The 17,528-nt window shown below is 35.4% G+C and overlaps 1 protein-coding gene across 1 annotated transcript in view; it reads right to left on the bottom strand.

The window, feature by feature from the left end:
- The window catches only part of MTREX (Mtr4 exosome RNA helicase), an 86,394-nt gene that overhangs the window by 48,033 nt on the left and 20,833 nt on the right, over positions 1 to 17,528 (bottom strand). Inside the window, exons 12-15 of the mRNA XM_012541030.3 lie at positions 17,014 to 17,093; positions 16,541 to 16,651; positions 11,720 to 11,821; positions 618 to 743 (exon numbers count right to left, since the gene is read on the bottom strand). Of these exons, the coding sequence (XP_012396484.2) occupies positions 618 to 743; positions 11,720 to 11,821; positions 16,541 to 16,651; positions 17,014 to 17,093 (419 nt within the window). The remainder of the gene's footprint in view (positions 1 to 617; positions 744 to 11,719; positions 11,822 to 16,540; positions 16,652 to 17,013; positions 17,094 to 17,528) is intronic.

Below are 17,528 nucleotides of genomic sequence, written 5' to 3'. Positions count from 1 at the left end.
GGTGTTCATTAAATTTCTAGATCCTTGCCACTACAAAAAGGGCTGCTATAAACATTTTTTGCACATTTTCTTTTCCCTCTTTTATGACCTCTTTGGGATATAGACCAGTAGAGACACTGCTGGAAAGACTTATATGACCTGAGTCAGAGAAAAGTGAGCAGAGCTAAGAGAACATTGCATATTGTAACAGTAATAGGCGAGTCTTCTAATAGAAGAAGACAAGAGTGAGACCAACCTTTTTTGGTGTGTTTGCAATTTAAGTCAAATTTAGAGTGCCAAGAGATAGATTTGTACTGTACCAAATAACAGTAGGCATTTTTAAGTAGAGAAACAAGTCTGTCAACCTTCTTATCTAATAACTCCAATCACTAATCCCCTGACAAAATGAACTAGGAAAATATTTTAAACTGGCATTTCAGTTGACCCTTATACCTGAGCTTCCTTATTTTTGCAAACAGAACTCAAATAGTACAAATAGCACACAAAAAAAACAAAGTTATATGCTTAACAAGACTTGGTACATTTTACAAAAATTATTTGAAATTCAAATGCAACAGGCTTTCAAAGCATATATCAAAAAAAAAAATTTGTATCAATAAACTTCAACATAAAATTACCTTTAGTAGCTGTTTTCCTACAGTTGGGCTCATTTTTTCATCCACCATGAGAATTACTATTCCTCTCTCATCCATACCTCTTCTTCCAGCTCGACCAGACATTTGAATATATTCACCAGAAGAAATCTAAATGAATTTTTAAAAATTTCTATTAGCATAGAAATAGCAAAAAAAAAAAAAAAAAAAGTTATTCAACATCATTTTTGTTGTGACAAAATTATGCTCTTAAAAGGGATTCAGCACATTTTAAGTTTTAGAATTAATCAAGGAATATTTATTAAATGGTTACTAAGGGCCAAACACTGTTCTAGATGCTGAAAATACCATGACAAAAATAAGGTCACAAGGATCTTATTGCATTTTGCCAGAATAAAATCTATTCTGGTATAAAGTATAAAAGTTCAATTGCTCAAGTGGTTAAAAAAAAGAAAATTAATAAGGGCAGCTAGTTAGTGTAGTGGATAGAGTACTAGCCTTGAAGTCAGTAGGACCTGAATTCAAATTTGACCTCAGACACTTAACACTCCTGGCTGTGTGACCCTGGGCAAGTCACTTAGCCCCAACTGCCTCAGCAAAAATAAAAAATAAAAATACTACTGCATATTAACATTAAGCCAAATATTATTCACTTTTTAAAATAAATCACAGCCAAAAGAAAACATCAGTTAATTCATTAGCATATGAAAACCAAGCAATTTTCTTACCAGTTAATTTTATATAGGTAGAATTTCAATCAATCATACAATAGCTACTAGATTTGGAAGATGCTCTAATCAGAAATCAACTGATGCAATCTTCTCATTGCACAAATGAGGAGACTGAAGTCCACAGAAATAAACCAATACATCAAACTCAAATAGAAACTTAGAAACTAATCCTTGAATAGATCCTTGTACAAGTACACTGACTTAAAAAAACCATAAAGCAACTTTTTATTCATTCTTGTTATAAAACTCTTCCCCATTCCATTTCAATCTGGTTCTTGGGGTTTTCAGTTTGACATCATAAATGACTATAGTAGTATTAGGATTCCAAACCTTATTAACTCATCTCATACCTATGTCTAGCATTCTTTCATTTTTCATTATGTGAATAAAAAAGACAATATAGGTTTCAAAAAGTAAATGAATGAAGTATTTAAAATAAGTTCAATTCCATTTTACTATTAAGGATATATGAATTCAGCATGGCACAATGGCAAGTGACAAGGTTAGGAAGAACTGGTTTCCTGTCCTAAAACACACTGGTTGTAAGACTTAGGGCAAATCTAATCTAGAGAGAAAGCACTTTGGTAAAGGGAATTTCCTCAAGCAGTAACTAGCTCATGATACCAGTAAAAGCATAGATATATAATTCCTAGCCCATCTAGTCCTATATGAATTCAAATTGTTGGAGGTAAGGAAGAATATTATTTATAACGAAGTTAAAAAATTTAAAATTTGTTTTTCTCCATATCCAATATCATAGACATTTCAAAAATTGAATTTATGAACCATTGAAAACAAAGAATCTTTACATTTAATTGAATTTTGTTGAAAAGTAAAGTATAAGTAAAATATAGCATATAAACATCACTAGCATCTAAGTCTTTCCATCTAATTCCTATTATAAGTAAGATTGACTGTTATCCCTTTAGAAATACTCAAATGTGCTTTTCAAATCAAGCCTGAGGTAGCCTGACAAAAATCATTATTTTAGCTACACAGGTTTTAGTAATGTGACAACTTCAACTATATGAAAAATATCTAAGGACTTTAATAAAGTAGAATGAAGAAAAAGCTCTGCATAGCTAAAAGGTACCTCCTAAAAGCCATAAACAAAGGATTAATAACTTTGGTAACAGGAGAATTTTCAAACCTAGTTGTTCTCGCTGCATCTCATAAAATGCTAAAACATTTGATTATGTGATTCCTAAGCAGATTAGCAATAGCAAATTTGAATGGGTCAAGAGGACTGTTATATCCAGCACTAAAAGGAGGAAGAAAAGCATTTAAAAGCCTAAAAGAAAGGGCGAACAAAGTAATTACAATAAAATCTCTACAAGATAGAAAATAAGGAAAATTATATAGAGTCATTCATTATAGTGGCCAAATGTCCTATACATTCCAATAGATTTCCAACATATTAAAACGCAGTAAATACCTAATATTCAAAATGATGACAGTTATCAATACATAAATATACAGCTAGTGTCCGAGGCTTCATTTGAATTCAGGTCCTCTTGACTTCATGGCTGATGCTCTATCTATTGCGCCAGCTAGCGCTGATTTTGTACTTAACTCTAACAATACAGGTATCTGTATGTTTGAGTTATCTATTATGAATAACTTAGCTATTCTTAGCAATGCAATGATCTAACAATCATGAAAGAATTATCATAAAGGATGCTGTCCATCTCTCGAGAGAGAACTGGTAGGACCTGAATGCAGATCAAGGATATTTTTTCTGTCTTTTTCCTTTTGGGAGGGGAAGGGGAAGGAAGCAAAGGAGCCTTATTTTCCTTCACAACAATGACTTAGATGAAAATAGTTTTGCCTGACTGTACATGTACAACTCAAGTCAAATTGCTTGCTTCTCAAATGAGGGGGAAGGAGGATGAAAATTTGGAACTCAAGAATTTGAAGTAAGAATATTGGAATTGTTTTTACATATTAATAGGGGGAAAACCAGATTACACCTAACCTAAAAAACAAAAACAAAAATCCCAAACCAGTTATAGTTAAAGAGAAATCCTATGCAGCTTAAGAAAAGTAACATTGAACTGTACAGACATATTGCTTCTTACATGTGCTCATATTTTTAAAAAGAATACGATCAAAACAAAATGTTTAAAGGACGGACCACCTTTGTAACTCCATTTTCATAAGTCAAAAAAACTTTCTCTTTGACATAATTGGCAAAAGATTAAAGACGCAGTTCACTATTTTTCTCTGGATCGAGTATTTAGTCCTTTCCTTAGTTACAGATTTCCTTATGGATGAATTTAAGCAGAGATCTAATCCTAGGGCAGCTAATAGGGTTCTTTGTAACCTGAAACAAGGAGATCTTAATCCCTCAACTTGAAACACCAAAGGAAGTAAAATTCTAAATAGAAACATTAATCTCCAATGATTTCCAAATGATATTCTCTTTCTCTCACTAGAGCACAGGTAGCCTTACTTAAAAAGGCAACAAAATCCAATTGTTAATAATAACAATATAGCTCAGGATAAATGTTCTTCAATAATTGATGTGAGAGCAATGCAATGATCCAGGGTCAATTCCAAAGAATTCATGATGAAAAATGTTATCTTCCTGAGAAAGAAACTGAATGCAGACTGAAGAATACTATTTCTCACTTTATTTATTTGTTTTTTTTTTTTTTGGGGGGGGGTCTGTTTTCTTTTACAGCATGACTAATATGGAACTATGTTTTAAATGACTGCACATATGTAACCTATATAGAACTGCTTACTGTCTTAGGGAAGGGGGAAGAGAGAGGGAACTTGGAATAATATTTTTAAAATGAATTTTTATATGCAATTGGGAAAAAATGAAATATAATTTAAAAAATTTGTAGGAGGGAGGGAGAATGTCTAAAGTTAATAGAAAACATTCCATACAAACTTTTCCCTACCCCAATTTTATATTAAAGCAGGCAAATAATATATTAGGGAGTGGAGGAGATTGAAGGTAAAGGATACTATTCCTTAGATAGTTTCAACCTTTTAATACTGTAGTATATTAGAAAACCAAAAGGAGAGACAATTTTGATTATATAAATTTAAGATACCATTCGTCATAAAAAAATACTCTCAACAACTGTCTCTATATAAAAGCTAGTTTGGTAGCAATCTGGAATTATATGAGATAAGTTATTACACTCTTTCGTCCAATTAGTCCAGCAATTTCACTAGTGAACTTTCAGTCAAAGACAAAACCCAGATCCATATACACCACAATGTTTAAAAAAAACACTTTTTATAGTGGGGTGGTGGTGTAATGGGCTGAAGCTGAGTCACTACACTGAGGTGGCAAGCACTTGAGGCTAATTAGCAATTGGACAATACTCTATTCCCCATACTCTACCATTCCCCTTCACCTCCGCAAAGAATAAATAAAGATCAAGCATGTTTCCTTATTCTGACTCCGGCTGATTTTAATATACTCTGGGTGCTAAAGGCAGTCATCACATTTGGCGCCCATCCTGGAACCAAGGACCTACTTTCACTGAAGAAGTCTCTGGTGACCAGGAAATTCGGTGAGTATTTTAATAGACAAACAGGGAACTTACTTTGTTAAGGGCTAAACTAGTAACCTTTTCTGGCTGAAATGGGCAGATATTAGGAAAAGATTCTCCTCCATCCCCACTCCCACCCTCACTCCAAAGGGGCACTATAGAAAGCATGCTTAAGTTGGTTGAGGGACAAGGCTTAATTATAACTTGGGAACAGATCACTAGACTTCTAGGTACATTAAAACGCACCTTCCCTTGGTTCTTAGAGGAAGAGCAAATCTCTCCAGACAATTGGAGATTAATTGGACAATAGTCTGTGAATATTACAACGAAAAAGGTCCTCTTTCAATTTCCATGGAAGCATTCTATGTAAACAACATAATACAGTTGGCCTTAAAGAATCCTGCAAATTATAGGAAAAAGAAAAGTTCTAGGAATAGCCAGATGAGGAAGTATGAGGAAAATGAGGAAGACAATGAACAGATTAATGACCATATCCCACAGGGCATGGAGATTTAAGTGAGGCTCAAGGGTGTGGTGACTTTCCATCCCAAGAGGCAGCTTCAACACAGGCTAAGGAGCAAATAATTGACTCTCCTCCATCAACTCCACCTTCTGGAATGGAGGGAGGAGTAGTAGTGGGAGGGGCAGTGACACCACCAGCATCTCCTCTCCAGCATCCAACCACTCCTATGAGTAGATTGCAAAAGGCATTACTCAAAGCCACTGAGGAAGGGAAAGATGTAAATGAATTATGACCACACATTTTCCTGTGATTCAACAGTTTAACACTTCAGGTCATGAAAGTAGCAAATACGTTCCTTTTGATATAGAAATCCTCAAAGACCTGAAAAAGGCTTGCACTCTTTATGGGGCTATATCAACTTATGTTAAGATGTTATTACAGAATTTGGCTTATGAAGTCTTAACTCCTAGGGACTGGAAATCTATAGCAAGGACATGCTTAGAACCTGGACAAAACTTATTCAGGCTTTCTGAATATAGTGAGCCCAGTAGGATACAAGCCCAACAAAATAGTCAAAGTGGAGTTCATATTCCAATCACCTATGACCAACTAACAGGTGTAGGTTCTTATGCAGACATCGCAGTACAGATTAATTACCCCATAGCAGCTTATGAGCAAATTGCTGCTGCTACTATCAAAGCATGGGTCTTTCTCCCCAATAAAAACAAGTGAGGCCTTCACAAAAATAACACAAGGGCCAAATGAACCCTTTGCTGACTTTGTGGGACGTTTGCATACAGTTATCACACAAACTAATGGTGAAAATGCAGTAACAGACATTTTGATAAGGCAACTTGCTAAGGAAAATGCTAATGAGGTTTGTAGAAGAATTATACTAGGACTGCGCAAGGATGCTCCTTTAGAGGAGATCAGAAGACGCTGTTTCACAGTGGGCACAAATACCTTTTATAGCCTGGCTATGATACAGACTTCCCAACAGGGGAAGACACAGTCCCTTTTGGCAAGGGACTTCCAGGGATACTCGCCAATGCTTTCAATGTGGTAAAGTAGGGCACCTGAAAGCTCAATGTTGGTATAGAGAGAGAATGAGAAAACAGAGTGGGAGAACAGCACCCAATATCCTATGTCCAAAATGCAACAGAGGCTGCCATTGGGCCTTAGAATGTAGACTGATTCAGGGAAACGGGATGAGGAGGCCAGCCTCAGGGCCCAAGGCAAAAAATACTTGGGGCATGATGGCAGCCAATGGTGTATGTACCCAGAGAGTACCTAAAATTCCAGTACCCAGACATGACCAATCAGCCAGGAAGTCATATGACGGGAGAAGTCAGGAATCAACCTGATGGGAGAAAAGGATTACAATTGGGGAGAATAGAGTTGTATGCAGCTGGGACAATTGAGATTCCCCCTGGAGAGGTGAAATCTGTTCCTCTCCAGTCTATGGATCCCTTGCCTCCAGGCACAGTAGGCGTGACCATTTCACCTTCCTGAGAGTACTTACAAAACAACGTCCATCCATACACTGATGTGGGAAACTGGGGAATGTGTAGATAATAACCCATTCACTAATACAGGTAGACAATGTGTGACTTATCACCCAGGAGAAGTTACGTAGCCTCAGGTTTACTGATACAGAATCCTAATAAGCAACCTGGTGATAGTCACCCAAATTCTGATTCCAAGCCACAATCCAGGAATATACTGGACAGCAGCTGTTGTCACAGTTGGTCAAGTGACCAACAGAATCTATATAAATGGCCTACCATTATTAGGATTAGTAGACACTGGTGCAGATCATACAGTCATTAGAGGTGGCAAATGGCCCAGTCACTAACCAAAGGTTAAAGCAGACACCTACATGTCTGGTGTAGGAGGATCAATAGCAGCTGAAGTTAGTGCTACCCCTTAGAGATGGACTTTTGAAGGCAAAATAGGAGTTTTTACTCTTTTTATACTTGAAAAAATCCCCATCAATCTGGGGGGAAGAGACGTTTTACAACAATTAGGGTTAAAAATGAGTACTTTGGTTTTTTAAGCAGGGCTGCTGTTGAAGGCCTGCTAACACCTTCACCTGTTCCTATCCAATGGAAAACTGATACACTATGGATACAACAGTGGCCCTTAGGTAGCAATAAAATTCAGGCCTTATTAGATATAGTACGGGAGCAACTTGACCAAGGACACTTACAACCTTCTCTATGTCCTTGTATTCCCCAGTGTTTGTTGTGAGAAAGAAATCTGGAAAATGGAGCATGTTGACTGATTTAAGAAAGGTAAATGAACAGATGGAAACTATGGGAACTCTTCAGCCTAGGCTTCCATCTCCTACTCAATTGCCTAGAGAATGACCTCTTTGGGTTATAGACATTAAGGATTGTTTCTATTCTATCCCTCTGGATAAGGAGGATATGAAAAGATTTGCGTTTTCAGTGCCCAGTGTTAACTTAGCTGAGCCTTATAAAAGATATGAATGGACAGGGAATGAAAAATAGCCCTACTATGTGTCAAATGTATGTTGCTGCTGCTCTTACTCCAGTAAGAAAAGCATTTCCAAAAGTAATGTTATTACATTATATGGATAATATATTGGGATGTGCACCTGAGGAACAAATGTTAGAAGCATGTCTACAAAAGACCATAGAAATACTAAGGAATTACAAATTGCACATAGCTCCAGAAAAAATTCAATGACATGCTCCTTTTCAATGTTTAGGATATGAAGTATACCCTAAGGTGCTCACAAAACAAAAACTTTCCTTAAGAATAGAGAAGATAAACACCTTAAATGATTTTCAGAAATTGATAGGAGATATCCAATGGATGCGTCCAGTGTTAGGCTTGACTACCTATCAATTGCAACCATTATATGATATTTTTAAGGGAAGACAGTGCTTTAAACTCACCACGTCAGCTTACAAAAGAAACTCAAGAGGTTTTGAGAGAAGTTGAACTGGCTTTATCCAATGTGGTTGAAGGAGTCACTCAAAAATCCTTGGAAATATCAGTTTTTGCTACACAAGAGGCACTCAGAGCAGTCCTTCATCAAGGAGACAGTGTGATAGAGTGGGTGAACCTCCCAGCACAACCAGAACAAAGTCTTACTCCTTACCCAGTGCTTGTGGCTAGAATTTTATTAAAGGCCATTAAGCGAGCAGTACAATTATCTGGGATAAGACCTGACAAGATATACACCTTTTATACTAATACACAAATTAATGTGTGCTGTGAGACCATCCGAGTGGCAAATTTTATTAGCCATGACTCCAAATTTTACACACGGGTCTCCATTAAAGATAACCAGACTATTACATAATTGGCGACGGATTCTTGAAGAAAAGGTTTCTAAAGTTCCTCTTAAAGGACCAACTATCTTTACAGCTACATCCAAACATAATATTTGTGCTGTATACTCTCGTGACTTAACTATAAAGAGAGTAGTCAGAACTCCTTTGCAGTCCATGAATTATATGCAATCATTCTAGCTCTTATTTATTATCTAGGAGATATAATATCTGATTCGGCCTATTCAGTAGGTGTGGTACAAAGAATTGCCACAGCCCAAATAAAATTTGTAGCCTCTAATATATATCAGCTCTTTAAGGAACTTCAAAAGAGCAAGTGAGAAAGCATTCAGGTAAGATTTATATTTTGCATGTCCACTCTCATAGTGAACTTCCAGGTCCTAATTTTGATAGTAATTTAAAGGCAGATAGCCTTCTAACCATGTTGGTCAATACTCAATTTCAAGAAGCCCAAGAATCTCATTCTAAATATCATCAGGCTGCTCAAGCTTTATGTTTACAATTTGGAATAACAAGAGAAGAACCTAGGAGCATAGTAAAAGCCTGTACAGCTTGCCTTCCTTTCCATGCTCCTACACTGCCTCCAGGGAAGAACCCTCGTGGTTTGAGACCCAATGAAATTTGGCAAATGGATGTGACCCATTATAAATCTTTTGGTCTCCTGTCTTTTATCCACGTTGTGATAGACACCTTTTCAGGATTCACTTTTGCAATACCAGCAGCAAAAGAGAGCCTGAATGGTCACCGAGTTCCTTATTCAAGCATTTATAATTATGGGTGTGCCACAAGCAATTAAAAACAGATAATAAACCTGCATATACTTCTAAACATTTTGCACACTTCTGTGTACAGTATAAGATTTTACACATCACTAGCATACCCTTTAATCCTCAAAGACAGGCAATAGTAGAGAGGAGAAACAGAAACATTAAGACGCTCTTCCAAAAACAAAAGAAAAGTGGAGCCATAGATAACCCTAAAGAACTTCTAAATCTAGCTCTTTATACTATTAACTTCTTGATTTTTGACAAAGATGCACTGGCTCCGGCAGACAGGTTTTATAATCTACCGGAAGGGCAGTGTCCAGTGCGAGCGGCTCCATTATCTTTAGATAATCGCCAGGTGATGTGGAGAGACCCAGAAAGTGGTGAATGGAAGGGACTAGATAAATTAACTGCTTGGAGGAGAGGGTTTGCTTGTATCTCTACAGGTGGAGAAGGAATCAGATGGGTGTCAACGAACCGTATTTGCCTTGTCCATCGTAGAGAGATGTAGCAGACCCTTGAAATGAAGGAGAAGACCCAAGAAACATTGGGTTCTGTTGCTGATTGTGCCCACCACTGAAAGAGCATGGCAGTTATGGCGTTTGAACTCATGGACACAGAAAATTGTTGGACGTCAAAACCCTCAGGAATCATTGGATTCTCTGAGACATAAGATTGTTGTGGGACTTGAAAACTCTCAGGAATCATTGGATTATCTGAGAAATGATAAGATTGTTGCAGGACTTGCAATGGACAATAGATTGGTTTTGGACTATCTCTTGGCTGCTGAAGAAGGCATATGTGTGACTGTTGTTTACATACCCTCCTTCTAGGACTTCTGGAAATCTTTTACAACACCATGTTGATTCATATTGTTTGTTATACCGCTATTTGTGTGTACAATTCATGTTTGTCACACCACACTGAGCCTGCACTGACTGTGGGGAGAGTCATCACTAATAGCCTCTGCGTTATTGCTATGTGCTTGTGTAATACCTCTCATGTTGATAGGTTTGTACATACCTGTTTCTAATAAGACCCTTCAGCCCAGAAACCCGTTAGCAATCCCCACTTCCCTTTGGTGCTTTTCACCTCCATTCCTGCAAAGTCAGGGAGGATGTGATCACCTCCCCTTGGGACTCTCACCTCCCTGAGAGATCAGGAATGGCGTGACCACCTGTATTCTAAAACAAAAGGAAAGTGGGAGATGTAATGGGCTGAAGCTGAGTCGTTGCACTGAGGTCCCAAGCACCTGAGGCTAATTAGCAATTGGACAATACTCTATTAATATATGCTTGGAGAAAGAATGGCCCCGCCCATTCTCTGTGCAAGTTTGATGTGTTGTATAGGAAATTGCAGAGAGGATTTGGTGGGTGGCATGTGACAGCCAGAGGCACTGCTGGCCCCTTCACCTCCACAAAGAATAAAGATCAAGCATTTTCCCTTATTCTGACTCTGGCGTGGTCATCACTGGGGGGGTGGGGGGGGGGGGGGGGGGGGGGGGGAAGATGTCTAATGCTCTTGTATAGCAGAACTAAGACAGCAATTGATATAATGAGTATAATAATGTAAATAAAAAGAAAATTGAAAGTTGATGAGTATATGAGAAACATACTTTTCTATTGTTGGTAGATATTGGAGACGATCAGGGTAGAATGTTGCCACACTATTGTTTTGTTGATTGGTTTTTACTCATATATTTTCTTTATTATAAAAGGGAAGGTTTTATGGTGCTAATAGAGAAGGAAGGTATTATCAGCAGATAATATAATATCATACAAAGACAAAACCAGTAAAAGGTATTTTTTTTAAAAAGAAAAAAAGGGATGAAAGTTTAAGTACTGAAAATGGATTTATTATTAGGTCTTTGGAGCTTTCATTTCTTACCATTTGCCATAGTGGTACACTTTTTTCTTTATCCTCACATGTAAAAGACTCAATAGAACAACTCCAAGCAATTGGAGACTGCAACCAACTCACCCAATCGAGGTAAATTATATTTTACCTTAGAGACTATTCTGACTAAGGTTTCTAAAAGTAGTGCTCTCATAATTACCAGGTCTCATTAAGATGGTAAGTACTCATTTAAAAATGAAAATATCAACAAGAATGCAGACAAATAAGTAGCATGCGATATAACTTACTATAGAATACATTATGGAATTCCTGGAAATTCTGGAATATTTTTATATTATTTCATTCAACATTTCCCATTTCATTTTCACTATTTTCATACTCAGTATTTTAAGTTTTTTAAAAATTAAACATGACATAAAACTATCAGATAAAAAATGAAAATTAATTGAACATGTTTCTCTTGTAATATTACTTACCCATCGAAAATCTTTCCCATCAAATTTACGAGCATTTGTAAACAACACAGTCCTAGCCGGCATATTAATTCCCATAGCAAAAGTTTCTGTTGCAAATAAGGCCTAATTAAGGAGAAAATACATATGTCAACACTTTTTGAATTATAAATGTTCTAATATGTTAACCTCTTTTTAACATTACATTAAATAAATGTTTACTAATAATTTTGAAAAGTGAGAAATAAAGGATACTTTAAAGATATTTTAAAAACTAAAGCCAGATTATTAAACTGTGTTTTCCTTAGTGTAACATTCTTAGGGAATATGCAAACCATACATAAAATCATTGCTCAAAAAAATCAATTACTTAACCAAAGCAAAATGATTAAAAGATTTAAATGTATGTAATCAAATCTTTGGGGATTAAAAACATATTTCTAAAAATAAATAGTAATGATTTAGAGTTTTTTAAGTCAAGTCACTTTAGAAAATATTGTACAGTATTTTCCATATGGTAAGCAGTTTTCCTAGAATTTGGTTAGTCAATGAAAAGTTCCAAATTTTATGTCTTAAGGGCCTTACACCTGTGGGAAAAAGCAGAATGCTCAACCCTCAGTTCAAAAGAACAATGTATGACAAAGAACATTCTATTCTCAGCTACCAGTACTCTGAAGATTTAAGAAAAATCAAGCTTCCATAAATGAGGGAAAATGCAGAAGAAACGAGATTATTTCATTCACATGTTTGTTTTTATAGCAATAATCTCATGTAAATTTTGATTAAGCATGGTACTATACTGTCTTTTAATGTTCATCAGACTACACAGGTATTTTAAAATTTAATTTAAAAAAATTATCTAAATATATGTGCTCTCATCAGAATCAGTCAATAAACTGCCAATTGCCTAAAGTGATATCATTAACTATAACTCAGTATATAATTTACTGAAGAAGTTACTAAGTACAACTAAAGCTCAATTAAAAAAACAAGTGTTTATCATAAGATATTTAGAATCAGCTGACTGAAACAAGGCACAGTAATAATTTGCTTATTCAAGCAAGTGGCCATTAACAATGTGAGCACATTATCAAGGCTCCTAAACTACAGGATCACAGATCCAGAACTGGAAGGGACAGTCTATTTGGTCCAAACCTCTTATTTTGAAGTTGAGGAAATAGAAGTTAGGAAAGATTTCACCCCAGTGATGATTTCTAAGTCCTGCTTTACACTCTACTTGCACAACTGAACTACCAAAGCCATAGAACTGGTGTGAAAAATTAGGAAGCTATTTTTAGCATGACTAGATATTCAGAAAAAAGAAGGTAACTATGAAAAACAATCAAAGGTAACTATACCTTATGCTCAAACTAGCAAGGAGGGGGGAACCTACTTATGTTGTGTTCTTCCTACCAATTTTTTTTTTCCTTTTTAACTTTTTAAAAAACATTCTAAACGTAGCAAAAAGAAAAATAAAACGGGTATTTCTATAAGAGAGAATTCACATTTACTATAAATCTCTAATATGTAGGGCTTATTTTTCTTCATTGTATATGGTAAATTAACTTTTAAAACTGCCTTGAGTTTCTGGGAATCCTTCTGCTCTCTTTCCTTTTTTTTTTTTTCCGATTCCAAGTGCACAATATCACACTCCTTTAATTAGACTTTTTAAGAGAAAAGAAAAGCTTTTAAACCAATATGCCTGTATTGGTCATATCAAAAAATGTGTTTCATTTTGCATCTTAAGTTTATCACCCACCAGGAGATATGTAACAGCATGCTATAGCTTCTGCAATTATGGTCTGTCATTAACATACATCAGAGTTGTTTTTCAAATGTTTATCTTTATATTGCTATTATTATTGTAAGAATTACTTTTTTGTTGTTCTGGGTCATTTCATACAAGTCTTTCCATATTTTGGACATCCTTTAGTTTTTAAATTCTTTGCCTAGAAGAGTTCCTAGATATATTTTTGTACATATTGGTTCTTTTCTTCTTTCTTTGATCATTTTGGATAGAAACATAGTAATTATATTGCAAGGATTTAGTGACTTTTTAAACAAGTTGTAAACTGCTTTCCAAAATGATTGTACCAATTCACAATAGTGCATTTATTGGGCATATTTTCTGGCAATCTCTCCACTAACTCTTTCCCCCCCCCAATTTGATGGAAGTGAAGTAGAATATCAGAGCTGCTTGAATTTGTATTTCTCAAAACATTAGCGATTTGAAGCATTTTTTCAGAGTTGTCAGTCATTAAATTCAATTTTTTTTCCCCACCAAAATATGCCTATTCAAATTCTCTGTTTAGCAGTTAGGAAATGCTTCTTGTTTTTTATAAATTTGAATTTTCTTATCTATATTATCTAAAAGTATTTCTCCCCTCCATTAAGAATCTGAATGTAATAGCTACCTGAAGTTCCATCAATTAAAAAGTCCATTTTGGTGAAAAAACCTAACAATACATCTGGAAGTGACCTCAGGAACCATTTAGTCCAATCCTTTCATTTTACATATGGGAAGAATAAGTCCAAAAGAGGTGAAGTGACTTGCCCCAGGTCTCACCAGCAATAAATGACAAGATGGCACTTTTTACTGTGTCCTCCTGCCTCTTTTTATAAAAAATGGTGGTGGCAATTGTTTGTACTTAGTTCTCAAAAGAGGACAAAGTCTTAAGGAGATGATGCCTTGACATGCCACTGAATTGAATGTGAGGGAGGACTGTGCCAGATACCTGCCTCACTTCCTCTCCAGAGCCATCTGAGTCCAGTGGTCAGAGAGAGATCAGGAGGACTAGGGATGGCCCTGGATACAGTGGGAGATATTCTTGGCCTTTTCAAGCTGAGGTCTTTGGAGATACCAATTGGTGGGTAAGGAGCCACGGGCACATGGACAATGAAATGAATTAGTTTGACTGAGATGATTTTCTCTTGACATGATGACAGATTATTTGTGCTGAGTAAATGAAAATTCTGTCCAACACTCGCCTATTGCCAAGAGATACAACATCTTTCTTTTCTGCTATGTGATTCCTTGCTAGCTTCCAAGGTTAATTCAATTAAGGTATGTGTTAGTCTACAGACTAACCTGGAAATCTAAACATTTATAATAAATATAGCTTCCATCAGAAGATGTCCCGTGGTACCAAAAAGATATGTGTAACAAAATTTAAAAAGGCAAAACAACCCGTTTGCAAGCCAGGGAAAGGGGACACCATTTCTTGGCAATAAAATTACTAGAACAGTAACATTTTCTTTTCATTGACTTCATCTACTTCTTGTCCTTGATGTTCCATCAGCTGCTCTAGTTGGTTTCTATTCCATGACCAGGAATCTCCTCCAGGATAAACATGTAAACATGCAATTTTGCTGCCTGTCTCTGGACAAAGAGTAGACTGAGGAAGGGACCTCTGTCCAAAGATGATATTCTGGGGAAAGGATTAGCCATGTGTACTGGGCTGGATGAGAAACAAGTTCAAAAACAATCAGCAATGGTATATTTTGGAGCACAGGAATGAGATGAGGTCTCAGAATAACTGCAAAACTGAGTATAATCCTTTAGGGGCAAAAAAGAAACTTAAATGAGAGAACCTGTCATTCTTATTGGAAAAAAACTAAAAAAATCTGAGCTGTGTAAAAACTTTTCAGTTCAAACAAAATAGGAGTGAAAAGAAACACCAAAAAGTAAAAATGAACTAAGAACGACAAAGGATTAAACAAAGAAAGAAATGCTTACATTTTAACTTACTTATGTTCCCTTATGATCTATTATTATTGAGGGTCACAGAAGGAATCTAAATAGACCGAAATCTGAGAGTAGTTCTGTTATATCACAAAAGAAGAATGAAAAGAGAGAGGCAAAGGAATATACTTATGGGGAAGGTTAGGAAAAATTATCTCACGTAATAAGGGTAAATAAGTAAAAGTATTCAAATATGGGAGGAGTGGGGAAAATGGTTGACACTTGAACCTCACATTCATGTAAACTTGTCAAAGGAGAGAATACACACAGAACTGAGTACAAAACTCATTCAAATAAAATGAGAATAAAAAATAAAATAGGAAAGAGAATAGAGAATTGGAGAGAAGAATTGGAGGGGAGAGAGTAATCATAAGCAAACAAAATCTAAATAAGGATGCATAAAAATATTCATAGTTCTTTTTTGAGGTAACCAAAAATTGGAATGTCAAAGAGTGGGCATCAGTTCAGAAATGGCTGAATGGTTTGTGGAATACAGATGTAATGGAGTACTGTCACACTGAAAGAAATGATGAAAGGGAAGTTTCAAAGAAAGTGGAAGAACTTTGAATGAAATAATGAAGAGTGAAGTGAAGAGAACCAGAAGAATAATTTGTATAGTAACAATAATATTACAGAAACAGAGTTTTGAAAGTCTTTCAAATCTTTCAAGTCAATAAAATGAACCAGAATGATTAAACAAACTATATATTCAGAATGTGGAATTTCTCTACTTCTCCCCTCGCCTCCCCCCACCCATCTCCCTCTTCTCTCATTCACTTTTGCTTCAAACATAGCTAATGTGAAACTTTGTTCTGTTAACATTTACTGTTACTGTAACAGGAGTTATGCTGTATATATGTTGAAAAAAAAAAAAGACCAAAAGAATTCCATATATAAAGACTAGAATGATTTCTCAGATACTCAATTATCTAACTGGCTATAAAGTAATTTTTAAAAAAAGTTATACATGGGGGAGGGGGGGAGAGAAGTACACATTAGTTGAAAAGAAAACAAAAACTGGTGATAGTGTTTTTTCCTACAACATTCCAAAAGCTTCATCAAGCATGATTTTTCAAAATGCAATTAAATAATTATAGCCATACCTTTATCAATCCTTCTGAAAATAGAATTTCTATGGTCTCTTTCAAAATAGGAAGCAAGCCACCGTGGTGAATACCAATTCCTCTCTTCAAAAGAGGAAGCACATGCTCAACCTATAAATAAGGAATAAAATTTTTAAAAGGCAAAATTTTTCCTATATTTTACTTTCAATATTTGGGTTATATTTTAACTGTTTTTAATGGATATATGGACCACAAGCTAATTTATTCACATGCTGGAGTTAAGATGATCTTTTTACATCTAAAAGCATTTGATCTCTTTATGCAATAGCTTTCAGAAAAATATTAACTTAGCAAATGCAAAGAAAAGCAAAAACCTCAGGTTCAAAGCAAAATCTCCTATGATACATAAAGCCATACTTGTAGCAGTATTGTAGAAATATTCCAACATCTCAAAATAGAGAAGAACTATTATTAACTATTATGAAGTTTAAGTTAACTGCTTTAGTGCTCACTTGAGGAAGCTTTTTATCTTCATCAGATAAGCAGTCAATTGCATTATTAAATACTTCTTCAACCATCTTCTTTTCTTCAGCTAAAAGAAAAAAAAAATCAAGTTTAAGTTATTACCAAGAAACCAATCACCAGGTATCTGATGAATAATGTGACTTATAAAATTATTTAAATATTAACACAAAAAATTTTCATACTAGGGCAACTTAAGAAAAAATTCATTATGTAAATCTGAACTTGCTCATAAATAAATATAAAACTTGGGGAGGCAAAATTGTTTTAAGATATTTGCTATTACATAACTACCTAACAATATTAACATACTACCATAGAAAATTACTGTTATAATAATTTTAGCACTGGATTATCTTACCAATAAAATAACTTTAAGAGTTGCTCACCCATGAGATCAAGAAAACATTTAACACAGTTAATTAATTCAGTAGCTGGGCTACTTCAAAGGTTTTTTTCCCCCCATAAGACTTTAAAATGCACATAAAATTAGTTTGTATCATCA

The sequence above is a fragment of the Sarcophilus harrisii genome, chromosome 1, assembly GCF_902635505.1.
Source record: "Sarcophilus harrisii chromosome 1, mSarHar1.11, whole genome shotgun sequence".
In the NCBI taxonomy this organism is placed as follows: Eukaryota; Metazoa; Chordata; class Mammalia; order Dasyuromorphia; family Dasyuridae; genus Sarcophilus; species Sarcophilus harrisii.
The sequence above is the reverse complement of the archived record's forward strand: the minus strand, read 5'-3'. Positions and strand labels throughout refer to the sequence as shown.